The sequence below is a fragment of the Aulonocara sp. 'chitande type north' Nkhata Bay genome, linkage group LG10, assembly GCF_057382095.1.
Source record: "Aulonocara sp. 'chitande type north' Nkhata Bay isolate Kocher_YH1m ecotype deep benthic linkage group LG10, A_spYH_male_GT1.1, whole genome shotgun sequence".
NCBI lineage: Eukaryota > Metazoa > Chordata > Actinopteri > Cichliformes > Cichlidae > Aulonocara > Aulonocara sp. 'chitande type north' Nkhata Bay.
Genome location: NC_141353.1, coordinates 13,746,893 through 13,774,308, shown reverse-complemented (window position 1 = coordinate 13,774,308; position 27,416 = coordinate 13,746,893). Strand labels below are relative to the sequence as shown.

Sequence of the window (27,416 nt, the reverse complement as noted above, 5' to 3'; positions counted from 1 at the left end):
TAAAACACTGGACACAATTTTCAGGCTCGTGCCCTGCATCCTATTATAGATTTATTACATGTAAAGTACAACTGCACATGAATTAAACATAATCTTGTGCTGGGTAAATGCTCTGCAAAAAAGAAAAACTTTTATGAGCCTTTACTCAAGTTAAATTTACACCCCGTTTAAGCGACTTAAGAGTACACAAGTTGTACATTCAAAATAAGCTACCTAAATAAAATGTCCTTATTATGTAGAGACTGGGACTTCTCAGAATTACAATTAGGCCATTATTTTATTGGATAATTGCAGCTGTGGAAGACTTTAATCACTCGTATACTGCTGTGTCATTAGATGTATACAATTCCATTTATTTTAAAGCTGACTTATTATGTTGCAGATAAATTGTATGGAATATAACAAACAAATGCATGCAAAAAAAGTAGAACTGGAAGAGAAAATACACAGTACATTAAACCTGCACTTTAATGAAGCACTTGAGTAAATGTACTAAGTTATGTTCCTTTCCACAGCTACTGTGACAGTCAGCGCACATTGGTTTTATTACTGTTTTATATTTTTTCACTGGTTTGATTGTGATTTTATTTAGAATTTTTACTTTCAGTTCTGCTTACTTTTGGTTAGTTTCCAGTGTGTTTGCTAGTTTCAGTTCAGCTTTTATTTTTCAATAATATTCATTTTTGTTCTGAGTATAATTCATTTCACTGACAGCTTAAGTTGCAATATTATTATAATGTGGGTATTAATTTTTCAGGGGAAAGTTTTAAGGTCAGAATAGATATTGCAATATAAACACAATGCCACATTATAAAGATTAAGGGGAAAGTAAAAAACAAACAAGCATAAACACACTGAAAGAAACTCAAACTAAAGGCATTTCCTCTATATTTTATTTCAATTAGTTTTGTGAGTATAGACAATCAACTCAGTTGGTTCTGTAGCTTTTAGTTTTACTTTTTTGCCACCATATGCAATGTTTGTTTAATGCCTAGCCTAACTTCTTAAAGCTTGTCCATAACACCAACAACAGCAAAACACCAACAAAAACATAAGATATAAAAGTTAAGCTAAAAGTAAAACATTTAAAGTTAAAACGGGTGCATTTTGAAATGGGTATAAAGATAAACAACTGTAAATGTTAGTTTTTCCAGCAACTTTGCTTTACTTTGACATCTAAACTCATACAAAATATATATGTTTTGAAAACTAACCATAAGTAATTTACTTTTTGGTCTATATAGTTCAAACTTTTCACTTAAGAGTGGTTTATCCTTACTAAAAAAGCAGACTGTCAATCTGCATGCTAGCCAACAACAACTTTATGTAGCATTGCTGTATGCTAATTACAAACCTTTATCCTGATATTAAATCACTTTTACACACATAAAGTTCACAGAGAGGATGCAGACGCCCTCTTTATGCAGTGTACTAGTTAACAGTTTACTTTAAAGAGCTGCTGTAAGGCGGGTGTTGTCGAAATACTCGGACTGAACGTGGAGAAATCGATTACTTCTCAGTAACGACCTCTCCGCATAGTGTGGCGAGCTAGCAACAGTGAGAGCGCTGACCTGCTGCAGTTGTGTGAGGGCGCCACTGGGAGAATCCCTCTCTCCGCTCCCTCTGTCTCCACAGCTCCGTTTTCCCAAAGAAAAGAAGAGGAGAACTAGGTCCGGGGAGGAGGAGGGCCGCCATTACGGAAAGCTGACAGAAATACCACTTTCACACGCGCAATCTGCTCCTAAATTGATCGGGACATGAGCAGTTTGTGTTGCAGCAGAAGGCATTTCTTAAGCGAAACAGCACCGGCGATTGCATCAAACTCACCGTTGTCTCGTGTGCGCGACCGGCCCAGCGTTATGTGGGCACAACAATGGACAGAATAATTATTGAAAAAGCAACGTGGTGAACCGGGAGGAGAAGACGACTGAGTAGATTTTTTTTTCCTTTTTTTAAACACGCGTCTCAATCTCGCACTGGTGAAGAAAGCGTTGCGGGAACAGAAATCGGATTGTTCTATTGTTCGGGATATTTATTTCTTGCCTTTCCCGTGTTTGATTTCAGTTAAAACATTAGTGCAAGGAAAAAAACAAAACAGGAGAAATCCAGACATGGGTGAAGGATATTGTATTCAGATGAGCACATCGCACAAATTGTAGAGGTATTGGTTTCATGTGCGAATAGTTCCGACCCACAGTGCATTCTCTGCGGCTGCTTATGCACATCAGGCGGCGGCGAGGGCTGCGGCAAGAGCTGGCCTGACAGATGCAAGAGGAGAAAGGGGGAGAAATGCAATGGTATGTATTCTACGTGCTCGCTCTGCTTTATTGGCTATTTCCTAGCGAAGCTGTCGAGTGCTACACCCCAAGACAGCTGGGTAAATACATTCCCGTGAAAGGTTGTCTGTCTGTCGGTGTGCAGGAGGTAAGGCTATCCCGGCTCTCCGGCGCTGCCATTTCATTATGTAGACAGCAGGCCTGGCGTGGTCACCCCTCTCTGTGCACCCTCAAGCCCGTGTTAACTGTTAATCCTTTTGCAGAACATATAAGGTTACACAATCTTAGCTTTAAAAAAAGTAGGTTGTGTGAAGGGAATTGATTAAAAGGGCACTTTGGTGTGCTGTTTTGCTGATGGCGTTTTGGTAAAGGCATGCTGGTTGGTTTTTTTTCTTGATTTGAAAAGAACTTGTCTGCTCATTTGGATATCAGGCCTTGCTCAGCTGAGCTGTTTGGACTGCCCATGTTTGCTTCCGACCCCACCATGAAGTCATGGTCATATGGCAGGTTAAATATTTCTTCATGACTCATGCTTTTTTTGTTTTGTATTTTTAAATGCAGGATTTTTTCACTCAGGAAATCTTATTACACATTAATTAACCTCTGCATATGGTTTATTTTTAATTTTTTTTAGATCACATTATGTGCTGACTATTGTAGCAGAATTGCATCAGTGCTATAATAATAATAATAATAATGGAAGCATTAGTCAGTGCCATAAAATTGGCAGTAACATTAAGTGTCTTAAAGGTGTGAGCAAGTCCGTAGCCCTTTGGCAATGATGGTAAGTGTGACTAAGGCTGTTTAATAAGCTCTTCATTCATTTTTTTGGTCAGGGAAGATGCTTTTAAAGATAGCTGCTGTTTCCCTTAGGCTGAAGAGTGTTGACTGAGGCGCTTTCACCATAGTCATTTTAATGCTTGTCACCCCACTCACTGATCAGCTGAGGTCGTCATTTTAACAAAAAGGGGGGGAAAAGTACCACTCCCAACATGTTTCTCCAGGGATTAATGTCATCTTTTGATCCTCTGTAGATGTTTTTAAGGAATTCTGGCGATCAGTACAGCCGGTGTTGAAATGAGTCGATTAAATAAATTTGTCGATCAGGGTCGGACTTCCGGTTAGATCATGAGAGGGTGAAGACGCGTGCGCCACAGCTCCTGCACCTGATCTTACGAAATTTCGACAAATATCAAAGTAATACATCTTCTTCCCACAAAGCAACATAGGGATTGTGAAGAGTGCATTCTTCTCCAAATGCCTCCAAAAAAACTAAATCCGAAGCTAGTGGCGACAGAAACGACCGAATTTGATGTGGCCTCAACTGAAAATGACGGCGCCAAAGCTGGCACGCCAGTTAACTCCGCACTCGAGGAATATACACAAGGTAACAAACAAATACTCTCTGCGATTACTTCCTTGGATAATAAGATAACTCAAATGAAAATAGACGTTTGCGACACCCTACGTGGGGAAATCGCAACGCTAAGGGCTGAAAATAATGAAGCCATCACAGCTCTAAAAACGGTAATGGAAAATTACAACGCACAGCTGAAAGATCTATCAGAATCAGCGACAACCACTTCTAACTCCGTGGTGAAACTAGAAGAAAAAGTCAAACAACTTTCTAATAAAGTGGAACAACTGTCCGAAAAATGCACTGATCTGGAAGGGCGTTCAAAGAGGAAAAATATAAGGATAGCCGGAGTACCTGAAGGTAGAGAAAATGGTCAACGTCCTAGAGACTTTGCGGCAAGGCTACTACGAGACCTACTAGACCTGGACGAAACCCCACTGGTGGACCGTGCACACAGAGCCCTACGAGTGACCCCAGAAGAAGAGGCCCCGCCACGACACTTGATTGTGAGGATACACTATTGCCATACTATGGAAGAAATACTTCGAAGAATCTCCACCAGGAAAAATCTGAAGCTCGGAGATATCCGCGTTCAGATTTTCCGCGACCTACCCCAGGCGGTGGTAAAACGACGTGCAGCGTTTACTCCAGCAAGAAACCTGCTTCGAGACCAACCCGGAGTTAAATATGGGCTTCTATACCCGGCTAAACTTAGGGTGACACACAATGGTACGGAACTGGTCTTTATAGATCCCAACGAAGCACTTCGCTACGCACAAGAAAAATTTGGATCTCAATAAGGACGGCATAAGGTAGATAAACCAGAGCTCTGCATCTGGCCCAATGACACGTACTTACTTTGATATAAAAAATCATCATTTGCCCAGGAGCTATGGACAAAGGAAGTTTTGAGATAGAATATTTTGGTAAGCTTAGTTTTTGTTATAGCATCCCCTCGAATTTTTTTTTTTTTTTTTTTTTTTTTTTTTTTTTTTTTGGGATACACGGAAGGGGATGCATTGCTTACGTTTTTTCTTTTTTGTCACGGTTACATACGGGTAGGGGGGTGGGGGGTGAGGGTTGGGACCCATATCTCGACTGTACGAATATGGAAAATACGAGAATTAAGCCGCCCTAAAGTATACAAATGCAAGATAATGGAAAGGTAAAAAATGTGGATTTAACCTTTTGTACTTGGAATGTAAAGGGTGTAAATGAACCTGTTAAAAGAGGCAAAGTTTTATCGTACTTGAAATCTCTTAATGTGGATATTATTTTTTTACAAGAAACTCACTTGAAAAATGCGGCTCACAATAAACTTAAATGTAGATGGATAAATCAGGTGTACTACTCAACACTTTCCGCCAAAACTAGAGGGGTAGCTATCTTAATCAAGAAAGATACCCCGTTCAAACATAACTCCACTATAGTTGATAAGAATGGGAGATATGTATTAGTGACTGGGGAGCTGCATACTACTCCAATTATTCTACTGAATGTCTATGGGCCCAACCATGACGATCCAGAATTCTATAGAAAGGTCTTCAGCTTAATTCCGGATATACCCAACAGTAATTTAATAATTGGAGGTGACTTTAACCTAGTATTAGATCCATATTTGGATAAATCCTTGTCCAAAAAAATCACACCGTGTAAAAGCAGTAATTTTATTAAAACATATATGAAGAATATGAATATCTGTGATGCGTGGAGAATTTTAAATCCATCAGGCAGAGAGTATTCTTTCCACTCCCACGTACACAATAGTTATTCAAGGATTGATTATTTTTTGGTGGATGGAAAAATGCTCCCCCTAATTCGAAATGCAACCTATCATAATATTATTATCTCTGATCACTGCCCCGTTACTTGCTCCTTTGCACTTAGTAACCCCATTAAAACATACAGAAATTGGAGATTTGACCCACAATTACTGAACGATTTAGAATTTAAACAATATATAAACTCTCAGATGTCTTTATTCTTTGATATAAACGATAATGCTGAGACCTCTCCAGATATACTATGGGAAACGTTTAAAGCTTATATCAGGGGGTTTATAATATCATATCAAGCGTCACGGAACAAAAGGAATAAATTAGAACAGCTAAATTTAGAAAAAAGAATCCACGAACTGGACGTCAATAATGCAATGGCTCCTTCTTTAGATAAGTATAATACTATTTGTGCACTAAAATATAAACTAAACCAAATATTATCTATTAATATTAATAGAACTTTCACTTTTGTGAGACAGAACTATTTTGAATTTGGGGATAAACCCCATAAGTTGCTAGCCAGACAACTAAAGAAACTAGAAAATGATAGAGCGATTCATAAAATCAGAACAAGTAACGGAAATCTGGTCACATCACACAAAGATATTAACGATAACTTTAGACAGTTTTATGAATCCCTCTATACTTCTCATCCCACTGCAGGGCCTAATGAAATGCAGGAATTTTTAGATAAATGTGATCTTCCTGTGTTAGACCAGACAAATGCCAATATTTTGAACGCTAAGATCACAATTGAAGAAATTACAAAATCTATCGGATCACTAAAAAACAACAAGAGTCCAGGCCCTGATGGGTTAGGGAATGAGTTCTATAAATATTTTAAGATCAAATTAAGTCCATATCTATTTAAATTATATAACCATGCATACAAAATGAGCACCCTACCTCCAACATTGAATGAAGCAACTATTATAGTACTTCCAAAAAAAGGCAAAGCACCGGAGGAAGTGGGATCATATAGACCTATTTCTCTATTAAATTCTGATCAAAAAATTCTGGCTAAAATACTAGCGAGTAGACTTAATACAGTAATAGATAAATTGGTGCATTCAGACCAAACAGGTTTCATTCCAAACAGGAGTTCTTTTAATAATCTTCGACGTCTATTTAATATAATCTATTCCCCCAAGGTACAACAGGACCTACTTATACTTAGTTTGGATGCCGAAAAGGCATTCGATCACGTGGAGTGGTCCTACCTCTTTGCAGTCCTAGAAAAATTTCAACTGGGACAAGATTTCATCTCTTGGATAAAACTACTTTATAATAATCCCACAGCCAGAATTCTTACAAATCAGACATTATCAACTCAGTTTAAACTCAGCAGAGGTACAAGACAAGGATGCGCTCTTAGTCCATTATTATTTGCCCTGGCTTTGGAACCCTTAGCACAGACAATTCGAACCCATATGGATATACACGGTTATGATACAACATACACTTCTAATTCTATATCGCTCTATGCTGACGACATATTATTATACATAACAAAACCATTAATATCCCTCCCAGCAATTCTCTCCGTGATTGATAAATTCAGTACTTTCGCAGGTTACAAGATTAACTGGGGAAAAAGCGAAATACTGCCCATTAAATTAGAGAATAAACAATGGCTTACATCTCTCCCATTTAAAATATCCTATGAAAAAATCACTTACTTGGGCATTACAATACCAAAAAAATACAGCTCCCTAATGAAAGAGAATTTTCTTCCCTTACTGGAGAAACTTAAAAATAACATTCAGTACTGGAGGACACTTCCTATTTCTTTAATAGGGAGAGTGAATTCAATAAGAATGGTATTCCTCCCGCAGTATTTGTATCTGGTTCAAAACATCCCAATTTTCTTGCCCAAATCTTTTTTTAAAAAGATGGACGCCATCATTATGCCATTTATATGGAATTATAAAACACATAGAATAAAAAAAGACCACCTATGCAAACATAGATCCCTTGGTGGACTTACACTACCTAACTTTATGTACTACTACTGGGCATCAAATTTAAGAATAATTTCCCTTCTATTGGATGACACAGCAATACTCCCTAACGGCTTACAGATGGAGCGGGAGGATTGCCTTCCTTACTGTGTTGGTGGAATACTACTCTCTCCTATTCTTTTGACAAACTCATATTACAATTCGAATCCAGTGATTTATAATACCGTACAAATTTGGAGACAAATAATTAAGCACTTCAAATTGAAAAAACTATCAATGTGTACATCCATTACAGCTAACCCCTCTTCCCTTCCATCATGTGTAGACGGAGCTTTCAATATATGGCAGGAATTGGGAATTTGTAAATTAAAAGATTTATACCTAAATGATACTTTTATGTCATTCCAACATTTAAAAGATAGATTTGGATTGCCTCACAGTCATTTTTTTAGATATCTTCAACTAAGAGACTATATCCGTACATACCTGCCACAATTTGAAAACATATCGTCCGATCCTTTGGACAGATGTCTTAGTGATGGAAGGGGGTTTGAACAGAGAATTTCATTATTTTATAATTCAATACAGGAGATGAGTATACCTTCAACTACTTCAATCAAAGAGGAGTGGGAAAAAGATTTTGGGACTCTCCTATCAGAAGATTTCTGGCAGGAGGCCTTACACAATATAAATACGCCTTTTATTAATTCCCGTCACTGTTTAATTCAGTACAAAATTATACACAGACTACACTATTCAAGGGAAAAACTTCACAAAATGTATCCAGAGTGTTCCCCCCTCTGTGAAAAATGCAAGATACACTATGGAAATCTGTTACATTGTTTTGCACTATGTCCAAGGCTTCAGGGTTTTTGGTATGATATTTTTACTTATATGTCTAATATTTTTAAAAGTAAGATTGAACCAAATCCGACAGTAATCATCTTTGGGATTTCCAACGAAACACAAAATTTACAACATTCTCAAAAAAGGTTTATGGCATATGCTTTGATTATTGCAAAGAAATTGATCCTGCAGCTTTGGAAAGGTAATGAGACTCCTGTATTAAAAATGTGGCTTACTGAACTTATAAACACTCTTCACCTTGAAAAAATAAGATATAGTATGAATGACAATGTAAAAGATTTTGAATTAATCTGGCACCCTTTACTTATATACCTTGGGAAAATATAAAACTTTGTTTACTTGTTTCTCTTCCCTTTTGCCGACAGCCGGGGTATTGGGACCCCTTATGGGTGACTGCGGGTTTTTTTTTTTTTTTTTTTTTTGTTTTTTTGTTTTTTTTTGTTTTTTTTTGTTTTTTTTTTTTTTTTTGTTGTTGTTGTTGGTGTTGTTTAATTATTTGCCTTGTTAGTTTAGAGAAAAAAAGGAGCATAAGCTATGTTATGTCAATTTGTAAAAACTACAATCATGATACTTGCTCTCAATAAAAAATATTTGAAACAAATTTGTCGATCAGATAAAAGATTATTCAAAAATTTAGATGAAGCGCAGTCAAGTGTACTTGCCCATTTTATTCAGTTCATTAATTGAATGTGCAAAAATGAGCCTTCTTCCTTATTTGAGATTGTGTTTGGCCCCCTGCAAGGAGACCACATTGCTGGTATTCCTGTTATTATATGTCTGTTTTCATTACGCTTTGCTGGTGGCAGGATGTATGCCAGTGTGCATATAATATTAATGCAGTGATGTCGGGCAACTTGAAATCAATTAAAAATAATGAGAACCAGTATTGGTTGGTGTTATGGGTTCTTTGTGGCATTTACCATTGAGAGGATTCATCAGTCTTTGTCAAACAAAGGGAATAAGCACAAAATGGATTAATATGTGCCTCCATTATTATTATAGATAGCATCTGTTGTTAAGAAGGATAAAAGTAAAAAATGCCTCATTCAAACTAACAAGTACATTTTTACATCTTAAAGTAGCATAATGCTATTTACTTTTATTATTATAGCTGCTTAAGGGGAAGAAGGGCCTGACATTTGCCCAATCATTCTCTTTCATACTGTTTTGTTTCCCCCCTTTATTTCAAAATGAGTTTTTGGTTGATTGCTTATTTTGTCTGATTTCATTTTTTTTGTTCTCTGTTTCTTTTGACAGGATCTGATTCATGCAACGAGTGAATGAAAGAACCGTCTGCTCATATCACTGCGGCGCTGTCTTATTATAATTTAAGCCCCAGCAGACGAAAGAGAAATCTGATCTCCTTTGTAGATCAGCAACTTTATGGACAAACATTCAAGTGAACTCCTTCATACAGTGCCTGTTTAAGGCAGGATGAGTGTCAGCAGGCTATGATGGCCAAAAAGCAAGATGCGCGGTCGCCCATTTACAACCTCATTGTGGTGGGTTTGTCCGGAACAGAGAAAGAGAAGGGACAATGTGGGGTTGGCAAGTCCTGCTTGTGTAATAGGTTTGTGCGTCCTAGCGCTGATGACTTCTACTTGGATCACACGTCCGTGTTGAGCACCAGCGACTTTGGGGGTCGAGTGGTCAATAATGATCACTTCCTATTTTGGGGGGAGGTGTCACGGGTTCTTGAGGAGGGGCCCGAGTGCAGGATGCATGTTGTGGAGCAGACCGAATTCATTGATGACCAGACGTTTCAGCCACACCGTAGCACTGCTATGCAGCCCTATATCAAACGGGCAGCAGCAACCAAGCTGGCCTCAGCAGAGAAGCTCATGTACTTCTGTACGGATCAGCTAGGTCTGGAGCAAGACTTTGAGCAAAAGCAAATGCCAGAGGGTAAGCTGCAGGTCGATGGCTTCCTCCTTTGTGTCGATGTAAGCCGTGGCATGAATCGAAACTTTGACGACCAGCTGAAATTTGTCTCAAACCTGTATGGTCAGCTGAGCAAGACTAAGAAGCCCATTGTGCTGGTCCTCACCAAATGCGACGAAGGAGTAGAGCGCTACATTAAAGATGCACATACCTTTGCTATCACAAAAAAGAGTCTACCGGTAGTTGAGACATCGGCACGCTCAAACATAAATGTGGACCTCGCCTTTCTCACTTTGGTTCAGCTTATCGACAAGAGCAGGGGCAAGCCTAAGATCATCCCATACTTTGAGGCCCTAAAACTCCAGAGTCAGCAGATAGCTTCTGCTAAGGATCGCTATGAATGGCTAATCAACCGTATAGTAAAGAATCATAATGAAACCTGGCTAAACACCAGTCGACGCATGAACAACTCCCCAGAGTACAAAGAATATGTCTTCTTGGAGGGAACGGCTAAATGCAAGAAACTTTTTCAGCAGCATGTCTACCGTCTGAAGCAGGAACATATTGAGAGGCGTCGGAAAATATACGTAAGCACTCTTCCTTTAGCACTTAGCTCTTTAGTGCCTGACCTGGATGAGATTGATCAGTTGAGCTGGTCTGGGGTACAGAAAGTCCTTGAGTCCAAGCAACACTTCACCCACTGGTTTGTTGTTCTGGAGGACTCGCCATGGGAGGATACGTCTCACATCGACAACATGGAAGATGAGCGAATCCCTTCTGACCTGTTGGAGACTGCTGAAGCAGAAGAAATTTTTAATGCCCACCTGGAGCATCTGCGCAATGAGTGCAAACGGGCGGAGATGAGGCAGGAGTTTAAGCAGAGACTGGCTTCCTCCCCCTTCGTAACACCTGGTAAACCTTGGGAGGAGGCCCGGAGCTTCATCATGAATGAAGAGTTCTACCAGTGGCTTGAGGAGCCAGAATACCTGGATCTCTATAATCGGCACCAGAAGGAGATCATTGACCGTGCTAAAGAAGACTTCCAGGAGCTTCTGCTGGAATACTCTGAGCTTTTTTATGAGCTTGAAGTGGATGCTAAACCCAGCAAGGAGAAGATGGGGGCAATCCAAGAGGTTCTTGGGGAGGAGCAGAGGTTCAAGGCACTACAGAAGCTTCCTGCTGAAAGAGATGCTTTGGTATTAAAACATATCCACTTCGTCTATCATCCCACCAAGGAGACCTGCCCTAGCAGTCCACACTGCGTAGACTCTAAGATTGAGCAGCTGTTAGCATCACGTTTTCCCTCCCATTACCCCTTTTTTGACGTGAAAGCTCATTTTGGGGACACCAAGGCTGACAGAATAAACCTCGTTATACTTGGGAAGGATGGACTAGCCAGAGAATTTGCCAATGAGATTAGAGCTCTCTGCACAAACGATGACTGGTATGTGTTAGACGGGAAGATGTACGAACTGACGCTGCGACCTATTGACGGAAATGTACGTCTTCCGGTAAATTCTTTCTACACCCCCACTTTCACTCCTCATGGGTGTTTGTGTTTGTATAATTCAAAAGAATCACTTTCTTATGTGGTGGAAAGCCTCGAGCGACTTAGGGAGTCAACTCTGGGCCGAAGAGATAGCCAGCTAGCACAGCTGCCGACTTCACTGCTTTTAGTCACTAAACGAGGTGTAGGATCATACGTTGATATAGGTGGTGACACTGCCTTAAACTTGATAACACAGGGGCAGCAGTTTGCAAGGAGATTGCAGTGTAGCTTTTTAGACCCCGCCTCCCCCGGTGTGGGCTACGGCCATAACATAAGTGAGACCCAAATAAACCAGGTGCTGAGGGGCCTTCTGGATATCAGGAGGAGCACATCTTTTAGTAGCAGCTCCCCACCTCTCCTCCCTGAGCCTCCAGGTCTCCGAGACTCTCAGCCAGTCCCAGAGGCAGACCTTCGCATTGTCATGTGCTTAATGTGTGGAGACCCCTACGACACCGAGCAGCTCCTGTCGCCTTTCTTAATGCATCAGCACTGCAGGCCCATGTCTAATAGCGGCACCTCCGTGTTGCTGGAGCAGACAGTTGGTGGACATAAGCTGGCTATAGAGCTCTCTCTGCTTTCATACCACGCCTCCTTCACTTTGAGGAAGAGCAGGTTAGTGCACGGCTACATTGCAGTCTACTCGGTCTCCCGAAAGGCCTCCCTGGAGACCCTTTGTGCATTCTTGTGCGAGGTGCAGGACATCATCCCTATTCAGCTGTTGGCAGTCGGAGATAGCCAGGCAGAGCTCACTGACAGCGATTATGCCTGTGAACAGCTGATCCAGGGGGAGGAACTAGCCCATGAGATTGAGGGTCGCTTCAACAGCGTGGTTTGTGGGTCTGGAGGGGTGGTGGGGGGCCTCCACAGGATAGAAATGTTTCATCCGTTTCTGATGGAGGTAGTAGAGAAGCGCAACATTGTGGAGGCCACGCACATGTACGATAATGTCGCTGAAGCGTGTACCAATGAAAATGTCTACTCCCCGCGCTGCAGCTCTCCTAGTCCTGTCACTATGTTCCTGGATTCCGAGGACGACGTAGAGCCGTCGCCACCGTACTATGATGGCACGCTCACATCTCACAGTAGCGGTTTCAACATGCCCGACTTAGATTCCAGTGACATCTCTGTCATATCTGATATCAGGGACTTTGAGAACAAACTGAACAACAAAGTACCCCCCCAAGTGAGAGTGAAACCAGGCGTCACTTTCGATTTCCGGAAAATGAGCCGTAACCCATATATCGACACGCTGGGTCATCGGCGGTCCTTACCCTCTGCTGTCACCTGGGTTCCTGGCGGCGACATGGGATACGATCCCTCAGACTACGCCGAACCCATTGACGCCGTTTCAAAACCCCGCCCGAGCAACGAAGAGATCATCTACTCGGTACCACATGACAGCACACAAGGAAAAATCATCACCATCCGCAACTCAAACAGGATGCACTCCAATGGAAACGGCTCAGACAGCGAAGCGGACAGCAGCTCTCTGGAACGAAGGAGGAAGTTCTCTGCAATTGGCGTGAAGCCTCGTCTTTACCGTGACCGCTCTAAGCGGCTGGGCAAGTTCAGTAGCTTTCGCACGAGCTTCATAGGCAGTGATGACGAGATGGGAGCTCTTCCAAAGTCCAAAGAAGATGACTTTGGGACCCTTAAAGGTGAAAGTCTAGTGAATGAGGAGAGCGAAGACCCAAAGAAGAGGAACATTCTGAAGAGCCTGCGGCGGACAGCCAAGGTGTGTTATTATTGAGAAAAGCCATTTGTCATGTTGCATAGCTTTCAAATTAGTGTAATGACTGGACATTTTGTTAGAAGCCATGGAGTGCACCTTGGTGTCAGCGTAATTATTGCTTTGAGATACTAAGAGTTTCGTTCTTTGCCTTTTTTCCTGCAGAAAACTAGACCAAAGCCCCGTCCAGCTATTCCCAAGCCCTTGGAGAGCAACTACTTCGGGGTCCCCCTGGTGAATGTGGTATCCCCAGACAGACCGATCCCTCTCTTCATTGAAAAGTGTGTCCGCTTCATTGAGACAACAGGTAAGTGCCTTTTTTTCCTCGTTAATTAACAGCTTATTTTGTGCTGTTCCTTTAATTGTGTTTAAAGTTTCATTCAGAGAAATTCTCACTGCACTCATCACTTATCAGGTTTTTAATTTGTACTTTTGGTAAAGGTCTTTTATGGAATTTATTTTAGTGATTAATCATCTTCACATTCCTGCAGAGTTCCTAAACCCATGCACCTGCTCATGACCATAATGCAATGTGAAATTAATAGTAGGGTGCGTTTAATCTTCAGCATCTGTTTAATCTTCGGCGTCTGTGTTGCCTCGTCTGTTTGCAAAGGGGCTGATGAAGTGTTTGTGCTTTGCTTGTTTCCCACTGTGACACCCATCCACGTCTTTCCCCTTTTCTCTGCTTCGCTCGTTCTCCTTCAGGCCTGAATACGGAGGGTTTGTACCGCGTAAGCGGCAACAAGTCGGAGATGGAGAGCATGCAGAGGCAGTTTGAGCAGGGTGAGTTGCTCATCGTACTTGTTTGAACCAGCTGTAATTATGTGACTGCCTAATCAAAACATGAGCAGGGTTACTGGAAGAAAGTGACACAGAACTCATTGCTCATTCCCGATGAATGCTACGACTGACGGGTGTTAACTGTCATTCTCCCTGTGCAGACCACGGATTAGACCTAGTGGAGAAAGACTTCTCCATAAACACTGTGGCTGGAGGCCTCAAAAGCTTCTTCTCTGAACTGCCTGAGCCCCTGGTGCCTTGTGCTCTGCAGGTGGACCTACTGGATGCTTTCAGTAAGCAAACACTGCTGGGCTGGGAGAGTCTTTACTAGAACATAAAAAGATTATTTCTTTAGAAAGGAACAGGGGTGGGAAGGTTTTGGCAGAGCTGCTCCATTTTAGGTGTTTTAGTCTTGACAAACATTTTTCTGACGGCGTAGAGAGACGTTTCAGCTTTAAATCACTGTGTGTGATGAAGTCTTTAAAAAAACATCCTGTTTGTGCAGAAATCAGTGATAGAGAACAGAGGCTGTATACCATGAAGGATGTCCTGAGGAGGTTCCCCAAGGAGAATTATGATGTCTTCAAATATGTAACGAACCACTTACACAAGTAAGTCCCCTGTTTACGGTTTAAATCACTTTCATGCGTTGTCATCTATTTTTTTTTTGTTTGCTTGTTTTTTACCCCTCCTCCGCTATATGAGAAGGAATCAGTCAGTGTACCTTTCTGTGTTTTCTCAGGGTGAGCCAGCTGAACAGGGTGAACTTGATGACCAGTGAGAACTTGTCCATCTGTTTCTGGCCCACCCTCATGAGGCCAGACTTCTCCACCATGGATGCTCTGACTGCCACGCGCACCTACCAGACAATCATTGAGACCTTCATCCACCAGTGTGCATTCTTCTTCTACAACCAGCCCCTCCTCGACTCCCCCACCGGCCTGGGGGGCCTCCCTGCCTCGCCCACCACCACCCTCGGCGGGAGCTCTGCCTACTCTTGTTACCGCTCCTCTCCACCTCACACCACCCCTCACTTCAGCCCCTTGCAGCAGTCCCCACCCACTACCCCCCAGTCTCCCCTGCAGTCTCTGCTCCCTCCCCTCCACCAGCACCCCCACGCCCACCATTCCCCCGCTGAACAGGAGACACTGTGAGAGACAATGAAACCATGTGTGCCCATGATGATGCTGGACCTTATCACCAACACACACTAAAAGAAAAAAAAAAAAAGAGTAAAAAAAAAAAAAGAAGTAAAAGAAAAAAATGTGCACATGCACATTTCATTTTTGATCATGATGGACAACCCAGGTTATGAGAACTGGAGATGGAAAGTGTCTGAGAAACTTCCCCAACCTGCCAATTATGTTTATGCTTGTGTGCGTTGGAGCGGAGGCTACCATTACCAGTGAAGCTCCTTCCGCCCTCTGATCTCCTGGATGAGTGGATGTCGGGTCAGAGAAGTGGAGGGCAGAGGTCACGGTCACAGCGAGCCACCACTCATCCCATAATACAAAGAAATAGAGACCTCTATGCCAAGCTGGAAGAGAAAGACTTGGGGCCACCGTGTTTTTAGTATGTGTAAAAACTGTTTTTAGTTTCTTTTTCTCTTGAAAGTACTGCCACTGGATTTATAGTCTGGTCCTCTGTAGGTCCTTTGGGCAGCAGTTTGCTCCATATAGCAGAGTTTCCTCTGTGTCTGCCTTTTGGGTTTCTGTCATCGGCTCTACTTGAGGGGTCAGCATGGGGATGGGAGGGAAGGGAACGGTTGGGAGTAACACATCCAGGGATGCACTTTAATGATCACTGTTGGGTTTTTTCTCCTCAAAAGGGGTTTTTCTTTTATTTGACATAGTTTTTTTTCTTACGTGATTTTAATTTCACAGCTCAAACAGCCATACCCATTGCCACGACAGAGCTCTGGCAGATCAAACTTTGTTTACATCAGATGTGTTTTTTGTATCCACAAACTTATCTGAAGCACTTTTTTTTTTTTTTTTTTAAATAGTGTAGTGTTTAAATATGAAGAAATGCCACACGGATTCATTGTTCATGTTTGTTTGTGTAGTGGTCAAGTGTGGCATCAGTACAGGCTTGTGAAACAAGATCCTTTTTGTAAAAAAAAAAAAAAAAAAAAAAGAAAAGGAAAAAAAGTGGATCCGGTGTGGGTGGGTGGGGGTTTCCCATTTTAGGTCGGTGGGAAATCCAAATCCGCTCGTGTTCCTCATTCATCCAGCCATGTGAAAAACTCGTTTTGTTTGTCCTCTTTTCTAGCTGTTGGTCGATCAGAGTGGGCGTATATAGGGATGCTTAGTTCGATTAGGCCGTTGGAATATCAGTGAAGGCTTTGCCTGCCGTCGGTCAAGTGAAGGAGAAAACTTTTGCCATTTTGAATGTGTAACCCAGCAACGCCATACATGCAAATTTTACGCTAGCATCTGTTGTCCACGTAAACCAAACACTTGAAACATGATAGGTTTCCGGACGTGTTGCTGTGGCTGTTTATCAAACCGAGCGCTTTGTATCCGTGTACTATTAACTCTGAAGGTTTAGTATTCTCAACGCACTGTCACTGCTAGTCCTGCTATTGAAACACAATGACCAGTGGAAGTGAAGTACCTGCGGATCGAGACGTTCAGGAAGCACCCGTGGCAGTTTACTTGCTCTAGTTGATTAGTTTTGTGCTGCAATATCGTCCTTCATTTTCGCTGAAAACAAGCAGCACTGATAATGAAGGCCTAACAACTTTAATAACGGTTAAGTCCATGAGAGGAAGCACTGTCTCTTTCAATGAAGGTGGAAGATGTGGACCAGAGGACTGCGGCTCTGCTGTAGTTCTCGGTTGCTATGACCACAGAATAGTGGGATCAACTGTATGAATATTTAGGATCAACAATTACTGGTACTTTTTGGGATCATGATGCTGTTGGAAGTCAGTCATTTTACCTGTTCGTCAGGAGTATAAAATGAGGGCTTTCCTCAAACCGTGCAGTGCTTGCAGCTGAACCTGGCGCAGAACCGACCAGACAACACGATTCCCTGGAGTATATAAATGTTACGGCATCGCTCTCGATGCCCATCCTCGGCAGATCCTGCTGAGGCAAAAAAAAAGTGAGTGCGTACTACTCTATGATGGTTGTTTATTTGTATGTTTGGGGGGGGGGGGGAGGGGAGGGGGACACCACCTTTTAGTCAATGGTAGAAAACATTTCTAGTGTGTATTTCAATGATTGAAAGTCCATTTTTACAATTTTGTGAATGGTTCGAGGCCACCTGAGTTTAGTGCATGATTTAAAAAAATAAACAAAACACACATACACACACATGCGCACACACCAGGGGAGAAGGACGAAAGCCTCCCTCCCTGTTTTAAAACGTGAAATTAGAAGAAAACCAATACTGAAGTGAAAATAGCTGCAACGTGAAAGTTGATGTACTGTGCACCAGAAGCAAACCATGGAATTTGTCTGACTGAGAATAGTGTTTGAAGATGAAGGCCTTATGTGAACTGTATAATAGTTAATAAATTAAATCTTGTAAAATTGTCCCCAGTTTTCGCTGCTGCCTCTGTCTCCCATTGATCCTTTTCTCCATTCAGGTTTGAAATGAGATTGGAGCTCCGCTGGTAAAAAAGCGCATTCTTTTGATTATACTTTGCGAAGCCACACAATAGCAGCCAGATGAAGGTTGTCACAACAGTAGAGACCAAGGAATTAAAAAATATCAATCATCCCATTTTGTAAGTTAAAAAAAGTCACTGTTGTGGGAAAATGGAGCGGAGGGCTAATGACAGTTTTTGAAAAGCCATTCTGCACTGTGCTCCCACCCGACAACATATAAGGCTGTTATTTTCCACTTTTTTAGCTGTGGAGTAAATAAGTGTGCTTTTTCTATTACTACTATTTTCTTGATTGACAGCTTAATAAACAAGCACAGCAACGCATGAATAGTCTACATGGCTGCTGGCACATATTGCCAAGGACAATGATTGAAGATTGTGTTGTATGAAACTTTTAATATAATAATCATCATCATCATGATAAGGTTATTCTCCACAGCATGCATGCAGAAATACCTTTACAGTAGTAGTAGGAGCTATTAGTGAAGCACACATGGTGCTTGTGACTCTGAAAAGCATCAATTATTCACAGTGTATCCGTCATGAGTGACTGCACGCTTTTGGGCGAGTACTGTCGTCACAGTATCTGTTAACCTCTGTGGGGAAGGGTCAAACATTATAGCGTTATGTCGCCCTCTTGTGGCCGTAGATCTGACACTGGGTGGGTGTTTCATTACATCTCGTCCATATTGTACAGTTTTCTGGCGAATCTTTACAAGCGTGTGTCTATGTGTGTCTGTCCTTATGTACTGCTGTACATTTCTATTGGATTTACTTATTACGGTGGGCTTGTGAAAACACGATCACTTCTGTGGCTTAAGAACTTCTTGAAGTGTCAGAAAATAAACCACATGATGTCATAATAATATTATTACCTATCATGGCTCCACTATTCAAATAAAACTAAGGAATCCTGAGCTGAAAGAAGGTGTAGAGTTCAGTATTTTGGACAAGTCAATTCTTTTTCAGTCTTTCTCTTTCCAGTATGCAGATCCAATGAAAATACAAGCAGATGGTCATTAGCGCATATATCTAATCAGCCAATCACATGATTGAGAATGGATTCTTGATGGATTTGAGCATATATATAAATGCATAAAGAAAGGCCTGCTGAAATTCAGAATGAACATCAGAATGGGGATCTGTAGTTTACAGAGAATGGTCTGATAACAGAGATCAGAGGAGAATAGCCTGCTTTGAGCTGACAGGAAGGCAACAGTAACTCTTTGCAACCACGTTATGCAGAAGAGCATCTCTGAACACACAACACATCAAAGCTTTAAGCAGATGTGCTACGGCAGCAGAAGGCCGCACAGGTGCCACCTCTGTCTAAGAACAGGAAATGGAGGCTTCAGTTTGCACGGGCTGAAAACTGGACAATGTAAAACGTTGTCTGGTTTGATAGGTCTTGATTTCTACTGCAGCATTTGGTAGGGTCAGAGTTTAGTGTAAACAATATGAAAGCATAAAACATCTACTTATTTCTGTTCATGGACTTCACTAGAGAGGCTTTGCACAGTTCAAAATAATCCTTGTTTGTCATATTCTGAGTCTAGGTCCATTCCCTCAGTTCATTGTCTGCCTAAATCTGTGTTAGCCCCTTTCCCCTCTTTTAGGCCAGCTGTCTAAGAAGGGTTTGATCAGGATGGGCTCTTGTGCTTAGCGCCACAACCGTGTACCTATGATGACCTTATCGAGGATATTAGGCATCATAAGGAGCCAAGTGTAGAAAAATCTGTCTTGTAGAGAATCTTTCAAACATTTTTTTGATTTCCAAGAGTTTTTGGCTTATGGAAATCCATGGAAGATGACCTTTAGAGAGCATCCACCATAATAACAGCATACATATGACAAAACAGAAGGTCAACCATCAAACGTAGCCTCTTAAAATGTTGTATGATGTCAGTCTGCCACAGATTACCACAATTATGTAACTTTTCAAGACTTTTTCATTCACGTGGCAGCTCATTTACTATATGTATATATTTATATATATATATATATGTTCATGAACACTGGTTTGGCTGTAAACTCCATGCGTGTGTAGGTCCAGACATTTTCACAAGACATACAAACAGACCTCTAGATAATGACAGAAGCCGTGACATATGAAAGATAGCTTTATTGCACAAGGTGTTAAATGATCTTTTTAGTTTTTGCTTTCTTTTCATAGAAAATGTACCTTTGAACACAAGCAATTGCTGTAACAAGCAACTCAAACAAATGTTTGGGATACCCTCAACATTTTTTTTTTAAGTTTGGATTTTCATACACTTTTTCCCTTCAATTTTTCCCTTTTAGCAAGCATGCAATGACTTAATTTGAGGATGAACAAAATATAAAATAATGCTAATTAAAAAAAAGGAAAAAGGACAAATGACAACATCAAAAGACTTTAAAAAAAGAATAAAAATTCAACAAATTAGTATCAAAAAACGTAAAGGGAAAGAAAAAATGTTGTTGTTTTTTTGCCCATTTCAGAAGTAAAATACTTTTTTCTTAATACTATTTCAATTTTGAAACTGGGGCATTCAACCCTGATGTGTCCCCTGATTTATTCTGACGAAAAAATAGCTCTTCATACAAAACTGTGTATATGTACAAGACTTAATCTATAAACAACACTGACAAAGGTAGAGATGATGGATCTTGTATGAATAGGGTGTTGAATTTTTTTTTACTTAAATTTATCTGAATGGGGTTTAAATGACAGGAGCCTGAACGATTCAGGTTTACAGACAGACTCCTGTCCAGTATATACACAATACAACAGTAGTTTGTGTGACCAAAAGAGCTATGAGTCCCTGATTTTCACTTGGCTTAACTAGTTTTAGCCACAGGCCACATAGCTTTGTACCGTTTGGCCTCTGGTACCAAAAAATTTAGACCAAACAAGTTGAACGGAAAATCAAAACGTGAAAATCAACCGAAGAACAGATTCCCCTCCCCCTAAACAAACAAACAAGCAAACAAAGCAAATGGATGAATAAATATAAAACCACAAAACCGCTGCTTTGTAAATGCTTAAAACAATCGATCCATTATTTTCTTGTGTGAATGCACGTTAGCGCAAAAAAATGGAGGGGCATCGAGATGAAGAAAGTGTGGCGTTTACAGTACTTAAAACTGGACAACAACAATGATATCGATCATATAATTTTCAAAACTGAACTCCCTGACATATAACATCTCTCGACATTAAATTATCTTACTTCATTCACATCATGACTGGGACTCCTTCAGCTAGCTGTCTTTTTAATCTACGAAGAGCAAAGCCTAGCTGTGTGGCACGGCTGACGGAGAAGTTGGCAGGATGCTCTATCCGTGACTGTCAATCTCTGCCGCCCGTGCCACAAATAGAAGCCTTAATACTCTATAATAACTAAAAGTCTGTGACCACTTTGCAGCAAACCTTCTCCCAGCATAAAACTTACTCGGGGATCCTCTGAGACACTGATTTGGTTTCTGAATGTTATTGTATTTACCAGCCACTCAGGCTACTGACACGCTTAATAAAAAGTCAAGGAGCCTATATCCTCATGGGTAGACTTATATTATTACAGAAATCCTGGAAGGCCTTGTGTCATGATTGTTTTCACCAAACAACCAAGGAGGCATTGCGATCCAAGGATGTCGTGTTCTGCTGCACTGTCTCACTTCTCCCATGACACCGTGCGGATAGGAAAGCATCCCTCTCTGTCCAAACGTAAGCAAAACACCCTTCTTCTAGTCACCCTACATACAGTAACATACAAAACATCCTGTATATATACTAAACATTTTCTCTCTTTAGTCGAACCTTCATTTTTTTTAATTCCTCTTTTTAAAATTTCATGATTGAGCGATTGTCTCGTTCTTAAAATTTGACATTAACATTAAATTGCTGTATATAATACTACACTATTGTAGTATGTAAAATTTATACTTTGTCATAATTTCACTTAAATGTCAATAATATACCTACATAGAAATATATATGTAAATTCTTTATAATACCAAATATTCTGTATTTGTAATGTGAGAAATTATAGCTGGTTCATTTGGGTTGTCATGATTTGTTTAAGTTAGACAATGTTCAGCTGCAGAGTGATGTGTGGAGGATGCTAATGTGACTAAAATCTTCTTGGAAGGGAACCTGAATCATTACTTTTGGGAATCAACATTATAGAATCTGCCAATAGCATTATGGGGCTTTAAGAGACACAAAGAGGGTGAAAGATACAGTAAGAAGAGGGAACTTAATCGGAAGGCTTGCAAATTGACAATAATACTCAAACTATGGAGGACAGTGTGTGTGTGTGTGTGTGTGTGTGTGTGTGTGTGTGTGTGTGTGTGTGTGTGTGTATGAGACAGGATGGCCACACAGCTTCATACTGGCTATGGTAGTCTTCATATTCATAAACACAGAGGTTTTAGCTCCTCGGTTACAGTCAGTATTTCAAAATGACCACAGAATCGCTTCCTGGTTTTTCGCTGTGCAGCTCCTGTGGGAGCTGAGTGGAGCTGAGCACCAGCCGGCTGGAACTGTTAGTTGGAGTTAGTAGTTCTTTTATAAGAGTCCCACATGAACATGAAAAGTAGGGTTAGCTGGGTCTCTGTCTGGGAGAACATCTTTCCCAAGGTAAATCAGACAGGATGCTGGGCAGTTCACCATTAATTGGGTTTGAAGAAAAAATGGTTGCATGCCCATTCAGACCCAGATTGCAGAGCGCCAGAGTGGGGCTGGCTGAGGAGTGGGACAGCAGTCTGTGCAGAAGAATGGACTACACCAGCGTGTATGACTTGGAGTAGGCCCCCACACTCTGTTTCTGCAACCTCCCCAGTGCAGAGGAGCTGCTCTCTAGGAGCGAGTCTCTGGAGCCCCCCACCTTGTTACTGTTGGTGGGGTTGCTGCTCGTGCTGGAAGTGGAAGCTGTTGCTGCATTATTGGAGCTGGGCATGGTGAGAGTCCTTTGAGGCAAGGTGGCAGTGCCAGAGCTCGCACCCAAGCTGCCCAGCCCAGAGTGGCCCAGTGTCTGGGCCTGCTGCTTCGCAGGGTCTAGAGTCTTGTGACGGCCCTGGGTGTGATACGCCCGCTGCGTCAAGCTGCGGATCGACGCTTCTCGCGGCGGCACTGCTGGGCATGGGTCATGCAGCTCCCCTTGCTTGCGGAAAAATGGGTCTGTCTTCATGTAAAGGGGTAGGTTACAGAATTCACCTAAAAAAGCCACAGAAGAGTCAGGACAAAACCATACAATTCATTCATATGAGTAATAACCACTTCCTATAACGGACACAAGTTGGATATTTTGCTTGTGTATCACAAGTCTGTTACGTGCATGCAATTATTAGTGCTATTAAATATTTTTTGATTCATCCTTGAATCATCCAGAGTAGCAATAATTCATTGGCTTGCACATTTATCTTCATTGTGTAATAAAAACCTTTCTTTGTTTATACAAATGCCAACTTTACACAGAGACCTTTTATTCCCATTACAATATTTCCAATCTGAATATTCTGACCTGATCACACCTCTTTGCCCTTCATTGTGTCTAATGAAAGGCAAATGGCAAAAGTACAGAACAGAGCAGGCATCAGTGATATGAAAGTCAGATACAGTGGCTTGCAAAAGTATTTGGCCCCCACAACTTTCCACATTTTGTCACATTACAGCCACAAACATGAATCAATTTTATTGGAACTCCATGTGAAAGACCAATACAAAGTGGTGCACACGTGAGAAGTGGAATGAAAATCATACATGATTCCAAACATTTTTTACAAATAAATAACTGCAAAGTGGGGTGTGCGTAATTATTCAGCACCCTTTGGTCTGAGTGCAGTCAGTTGCCCATAGACAGTGCCTGATGAGTGCTAATGACTGAATACAGTGCACCTGTGTGTAATCTAATGTCAGTACAAATTAGAGATGGCACGATACCACTTTTTTATGTTCGATACCGATATCATAAATTTGGATATCTGTCGATACCGATATGAATCCGATATAGTGTGTTTTTAATCAATAAAACGTATTTTTTAATATCTTGCTGCTTTTTGTATAAGTTCATACTCAAGTTAAAAAACAAAACAAAACACTAAAGCTATTCTGTTATACCTGTATGCAAAAAATACACTGCACCCAAAATATTTCATAGTTCAGCAAAACTGATCAATCTAATAAACTTAAACCTGCACCAGCCTCCCTATTCTGGTATTTTAAAGAGTAAGCAACCTAACCAATAGGGCTCTAAAACTCCCAGCAAAAAAAACCAAACAAAAAATAGGGAACCACCCTCCACCTCATGATGCTTAATCGACGTAATCAACTTTAATTTGATGCAGTGTGAAAAAAATGCACAGAAATCAATTAATTTTGAAGAATAATTAAATAGATTCAACATCTTTCTTCAACAGAACTGCAGACTGCACAGATCATCCCTTCCCAAAGGAAAAAGTAGTATAGCTTACTAGGGTATATTAGACTTAACAGTTACTATATACAGTAACGGACTTCTATACATTTTACATCAGATTAAAACTTTGGGTGTAAGATTCAGATAATTATGTATTAAAAGCTAGACATATTAAATGAGAATAAGAAAGAAAAGTATGTCTTTGTGCCCCCTTTTCCCTGTTAATGCCCTATCGGCCCCCCTGGCTAAACTTTGCTAGACCCGCCCCTGCACAGTTACCAGCCGTCAGCTACGTAGAAAAGGATCCTGGTGTAGAAAGTAATGTTAAATAAATTCTAACAACAGCTTATCAAGCTTAAACGTGCTGCTGTTGTTCAGCCGCTGGTTTCCTCTTTCTGGCATGAAGTGGGCCAAAAACAAAGAAGAGAGACGGACTCGCAACAGAAAAGCCGATCAGCTGATCATTGATCAGTTTCACGACTGAAGTAGCAGCAGGAGAGGGAGAGAGAGAGAAGAGGCAGTGGCTCCATATATCAGTTGTTAAGCTTAACGCGGGAATGCTTTACAAACATTCAGAGATGAACTTACACACTTGCTTTACTTCTCTCTGGGATCACTTCCTCGGAGATGAAATGCGGGATTGCTAACAAGGCTACAAATACACACAGCCGCTCTATCACGTGACACATACTGCTGCAACGTGCTAAGGTTATGAGCCGAGTTAGGCCATGTAGCAAGTTTTGTGAGGTTCTTTTCTGATATTTAATGGATCGGATTACATTTTTTATTTCCCTCCGATATCCGATCCAGTAATTAACGTCAGTATCGGACCGATACTGATACGTAATATCGGATCGGTCCATCTCTAGTACAAATACAGCTGCTCTGTGACGGCCTCAGAGGTTGTCTAAGAGAATATTGGGAGCAACAACACCATGAAGTCCAAAGAACACCCCAAACAGGTCAGGGAGAAAGTTATTGAGAAATTTAAAGCAGGCTTAGGCTACAAAAAGATTTCCCAAGCCTTGAACATCCCACAGAGCACTGTTCAAGCGATCATTCAGAAATGGAAGGAGTATGGCACAACTGTAAACCTACCAAGACAAGGCCGTCCACCTAAACTCACAGGCCGAACAAGGAGAGCGCTGATCAGAAATGCAGCCAAGAGGCCCATGGTGACTCTGGATGAGCTGCAGAGATCTACAGCTCAGGTGGGGGAATCTGTCCATAGGACAACTATTAGTCGTGCACTGCACAGAGTTGGCCTTTATGGAAGCGTGGCAAGAAGAAAGCCATTGTTAACAGAAAACCAGAAGAAGTCCCGTTTGCAGTTTGCCACAAGCCATGTGGGGGACACAGCAAACATGTGGAAGAAGGTGCTCTGGTCAGATGAGACCAAAATGGAACTTTTTGGCCAAAATGCAAAATGTTATGTGTGGCAGAAAACTAACACTGCACATCACTCTGAACACACCATCCCCACTGTCAAGTATGGTGGTGGCAGCATCATGCTCTGGGGGTGCTTCTCTTCAGCAGGGACAGGGAAGCTGGTCAGAGTTGATGGGAAGATGGATGGAGCCAAATACAGGGCAATCTTGGAAGAAAACCTCTTGGAGTCTGCAAAAGACTTGAGACTGGGGCGGAGGTTCACCTTCCAGCAGGACAACAACCCTAAACATAAAGCCAGGGCAACAATGGAATAGTTTAACACAAAACATATCCATGTGTTAGACTGGCCCAGTCAAAGTCCAGATCTAAATCCAATCGAGAATCTGTGGCAAGATCTGAAAACTGCTGTTCACAAACGCTGTCCATCTAATCTGACTGAGCTGGAGCTGTTTTGCAAAGAAGAATGGGCAAGAATTTCAGTCTCTAGATGTGCAAAGCTGGTAGAGACATAACCTAAAAGACTGGCAGCTGGAATTGCAGCAAAAGGTGGTTCTACAAAGTATTGACTCAGGGGGCTGAAAAATTACACACACCCCACTTTTCAGTTATTTATTTGTAAAAAATGTTTGGAATCATGTATGATTTTTGTTCCACTTCTCACGTGTACACCACTTTGTATTGATCTTTCACGTGAAATTCCAATAAAATTGATTCATGTTTGTGGCTGTAATGTGACAAAATGTGGAAAAGATCAAGGGGGCCGAATATTTTTGCAAGCCACTGTATAGTATGAAAATGAGGAACTGATGTGGAAGTAGATTTCAAAATGGCTTGGGACAAAAATCTAGTTGTTGTTTTAGCAACCAGTGGCTTTTTGTTACTCTCATCCTTGTGTGTCTTTAATTGTGGGCATGCAATACATACATATGGGTGTCCTAACTGTAATTATGTGTAATTCTACATGTGCACTGAATGTAAAACAAGTACAAACAACAAATCAAAAGAACAGCGTCCCCACATGGGTCTCAGCTCTGATACTTACTTTTGTTAGCACGGTGGGGAATGGGCACAGCCACATTTTTACCGCGGTCGTAGTCCTGCGGTTTGGGTGGTGAGGCAGTGAAGCGGCAGATGCCTGGTTCAGAGGGTGTACTGAGGGAGGTCATGCTGTCTGCTGGGTCATTGGTACCTGTCGTCATTTGATCAGACGAGCTATCAGAGATAAAACATTCTGTGATTGTAAACTTGGCGTGTTGTAGATGCTCCTCCAGCTTGGCGTGCTCATACGCCCTAGCCAGCTCCTCGTAGGTGGAGGACGCGCTCTCTGTGGACACCATGCTGTTCCTTCCCTTATCTGAAAGAAAAGAAGTGTAGTTTTTTTCAACCATTTACTTAGCTACTCAGTTACAAGAGAGTAAGTTTTCTTAATTTTAACCCACCTGTGTCCTGTGAGAGGCTGGCACTGTAGCTGTCACTCTCGGTGGCTGTGATGCCATGAGAGCCCATCGTCCGCCAGTCAGACGTCAGAGTTCGTGCAGAGGCTGTTGACTGACTTTGACTTGGGCGGCTAAGCGTCCACTGGCTGGAGTATCTGTTTCTAGAGCTGTGGGCTGATTTTATGCTCTTTCGTGACACTGGGTCTGAGAAGAGAGAGGTCACAGGGATCAGAGAACATCTAAGGATCAAAGATGCTTGGTATCCATGTATTAGCTGTCAATAAGTCTATATTTTCTCAAATGTATTGGAGATGTACTTCAATAAAAGATCAAATCTGTTGCTCATATTTAAAGCCTCAAACTATTTCACTGAAAGCTGTGACAAGCAGAACAAATATG

At 41.4% G+C, this 27,416-nt stretch overlaps 2 protein-coding genes across 3 annotated transcripts in view; one reads left to right on the top strand and one right to left on the bottom strand.

The window, feature by feature from the left end:
• Positions 1-1,582: 1,582 nt before the first annotated feature.
• On the top strand, positions 1,583-17,327 carry arhgap35b (Rho GTPase activating protein 35b). The gene is made up of 7 exons (XM_086308333.1): positions 1,583-2,297; positions 9,497-13,404; positions 13,564-13,705; positions 14,104-14,181; positions 14,340-14,471; positions 14,684-14,789; positions 14,921-17,327. Exons 2-7 carry the CDS (start codon positions 9,691-9,693, stop codon positions 15,330-15,332), a joined length of 4,584 nt encoding a protein of 1,527 aa, XP_086164459.1. The 5' UTR covers positions 1,583-2,297; positions 9,497-9,690; the 3' UTR covers positions 15,333-17,327.
• Positions 17,328-19,907: 2,580 nt separating this feature from the next.
• LOC147320397 (cell adhesion molecule DSCAML1-like) overlaps positions 19,908-27,416 on the bottom strand; it is a 54,062-nt gene continuing 46,553 nt past the window's right edge. For both annotated transcript variants that reach the window (XM_086308331.1, XM_086308332.1), the window contains exons 31-33: positions 27,021-27,221; positions 26,624-26,935; positions 19,908-22,991 (exon numbers count right to left, since the gene is read on the bottom strand). In XM_086308331.1, the coding sequence (XP_086164457.1) occupies positions 22,558-22,991; positions 26,624-26,935; positions 27,021-27,221 (947 nt within the window). In that variant the 3' untranslated portion in view covers positions 19,908-22,557. The remainder of the gene's footprint in view (positions 22,992-26,623; positions 26,936-27,020; positions 27,222-27,416) is intronic.

Excerpts from the sequence above, each read along its gene's own strand:
- arhgap35b (XM_086308333.1), top strand. The coding sequence starts at position 9,691 with ATGATGGCCAAAAAGCAAGATGCGCGGTCGCCCATTTACAACCTCATT. Across the intron at positions 14,472-14,683 it reads GGACCTACTGGATGCTTTCA|AAATCAGTGATAGAGAACAG; the intron begins GTAAGCAAACAC and ends CTGTTTGTGCAG. Across the intron at positions 14,790-14,920 it reads GTAACGAACCACTTACACAA|GGTGAGCCAGCTGAACAGGG; the intron begins GTAAGTCCCCTG and ends GTGTTTTCTCAG.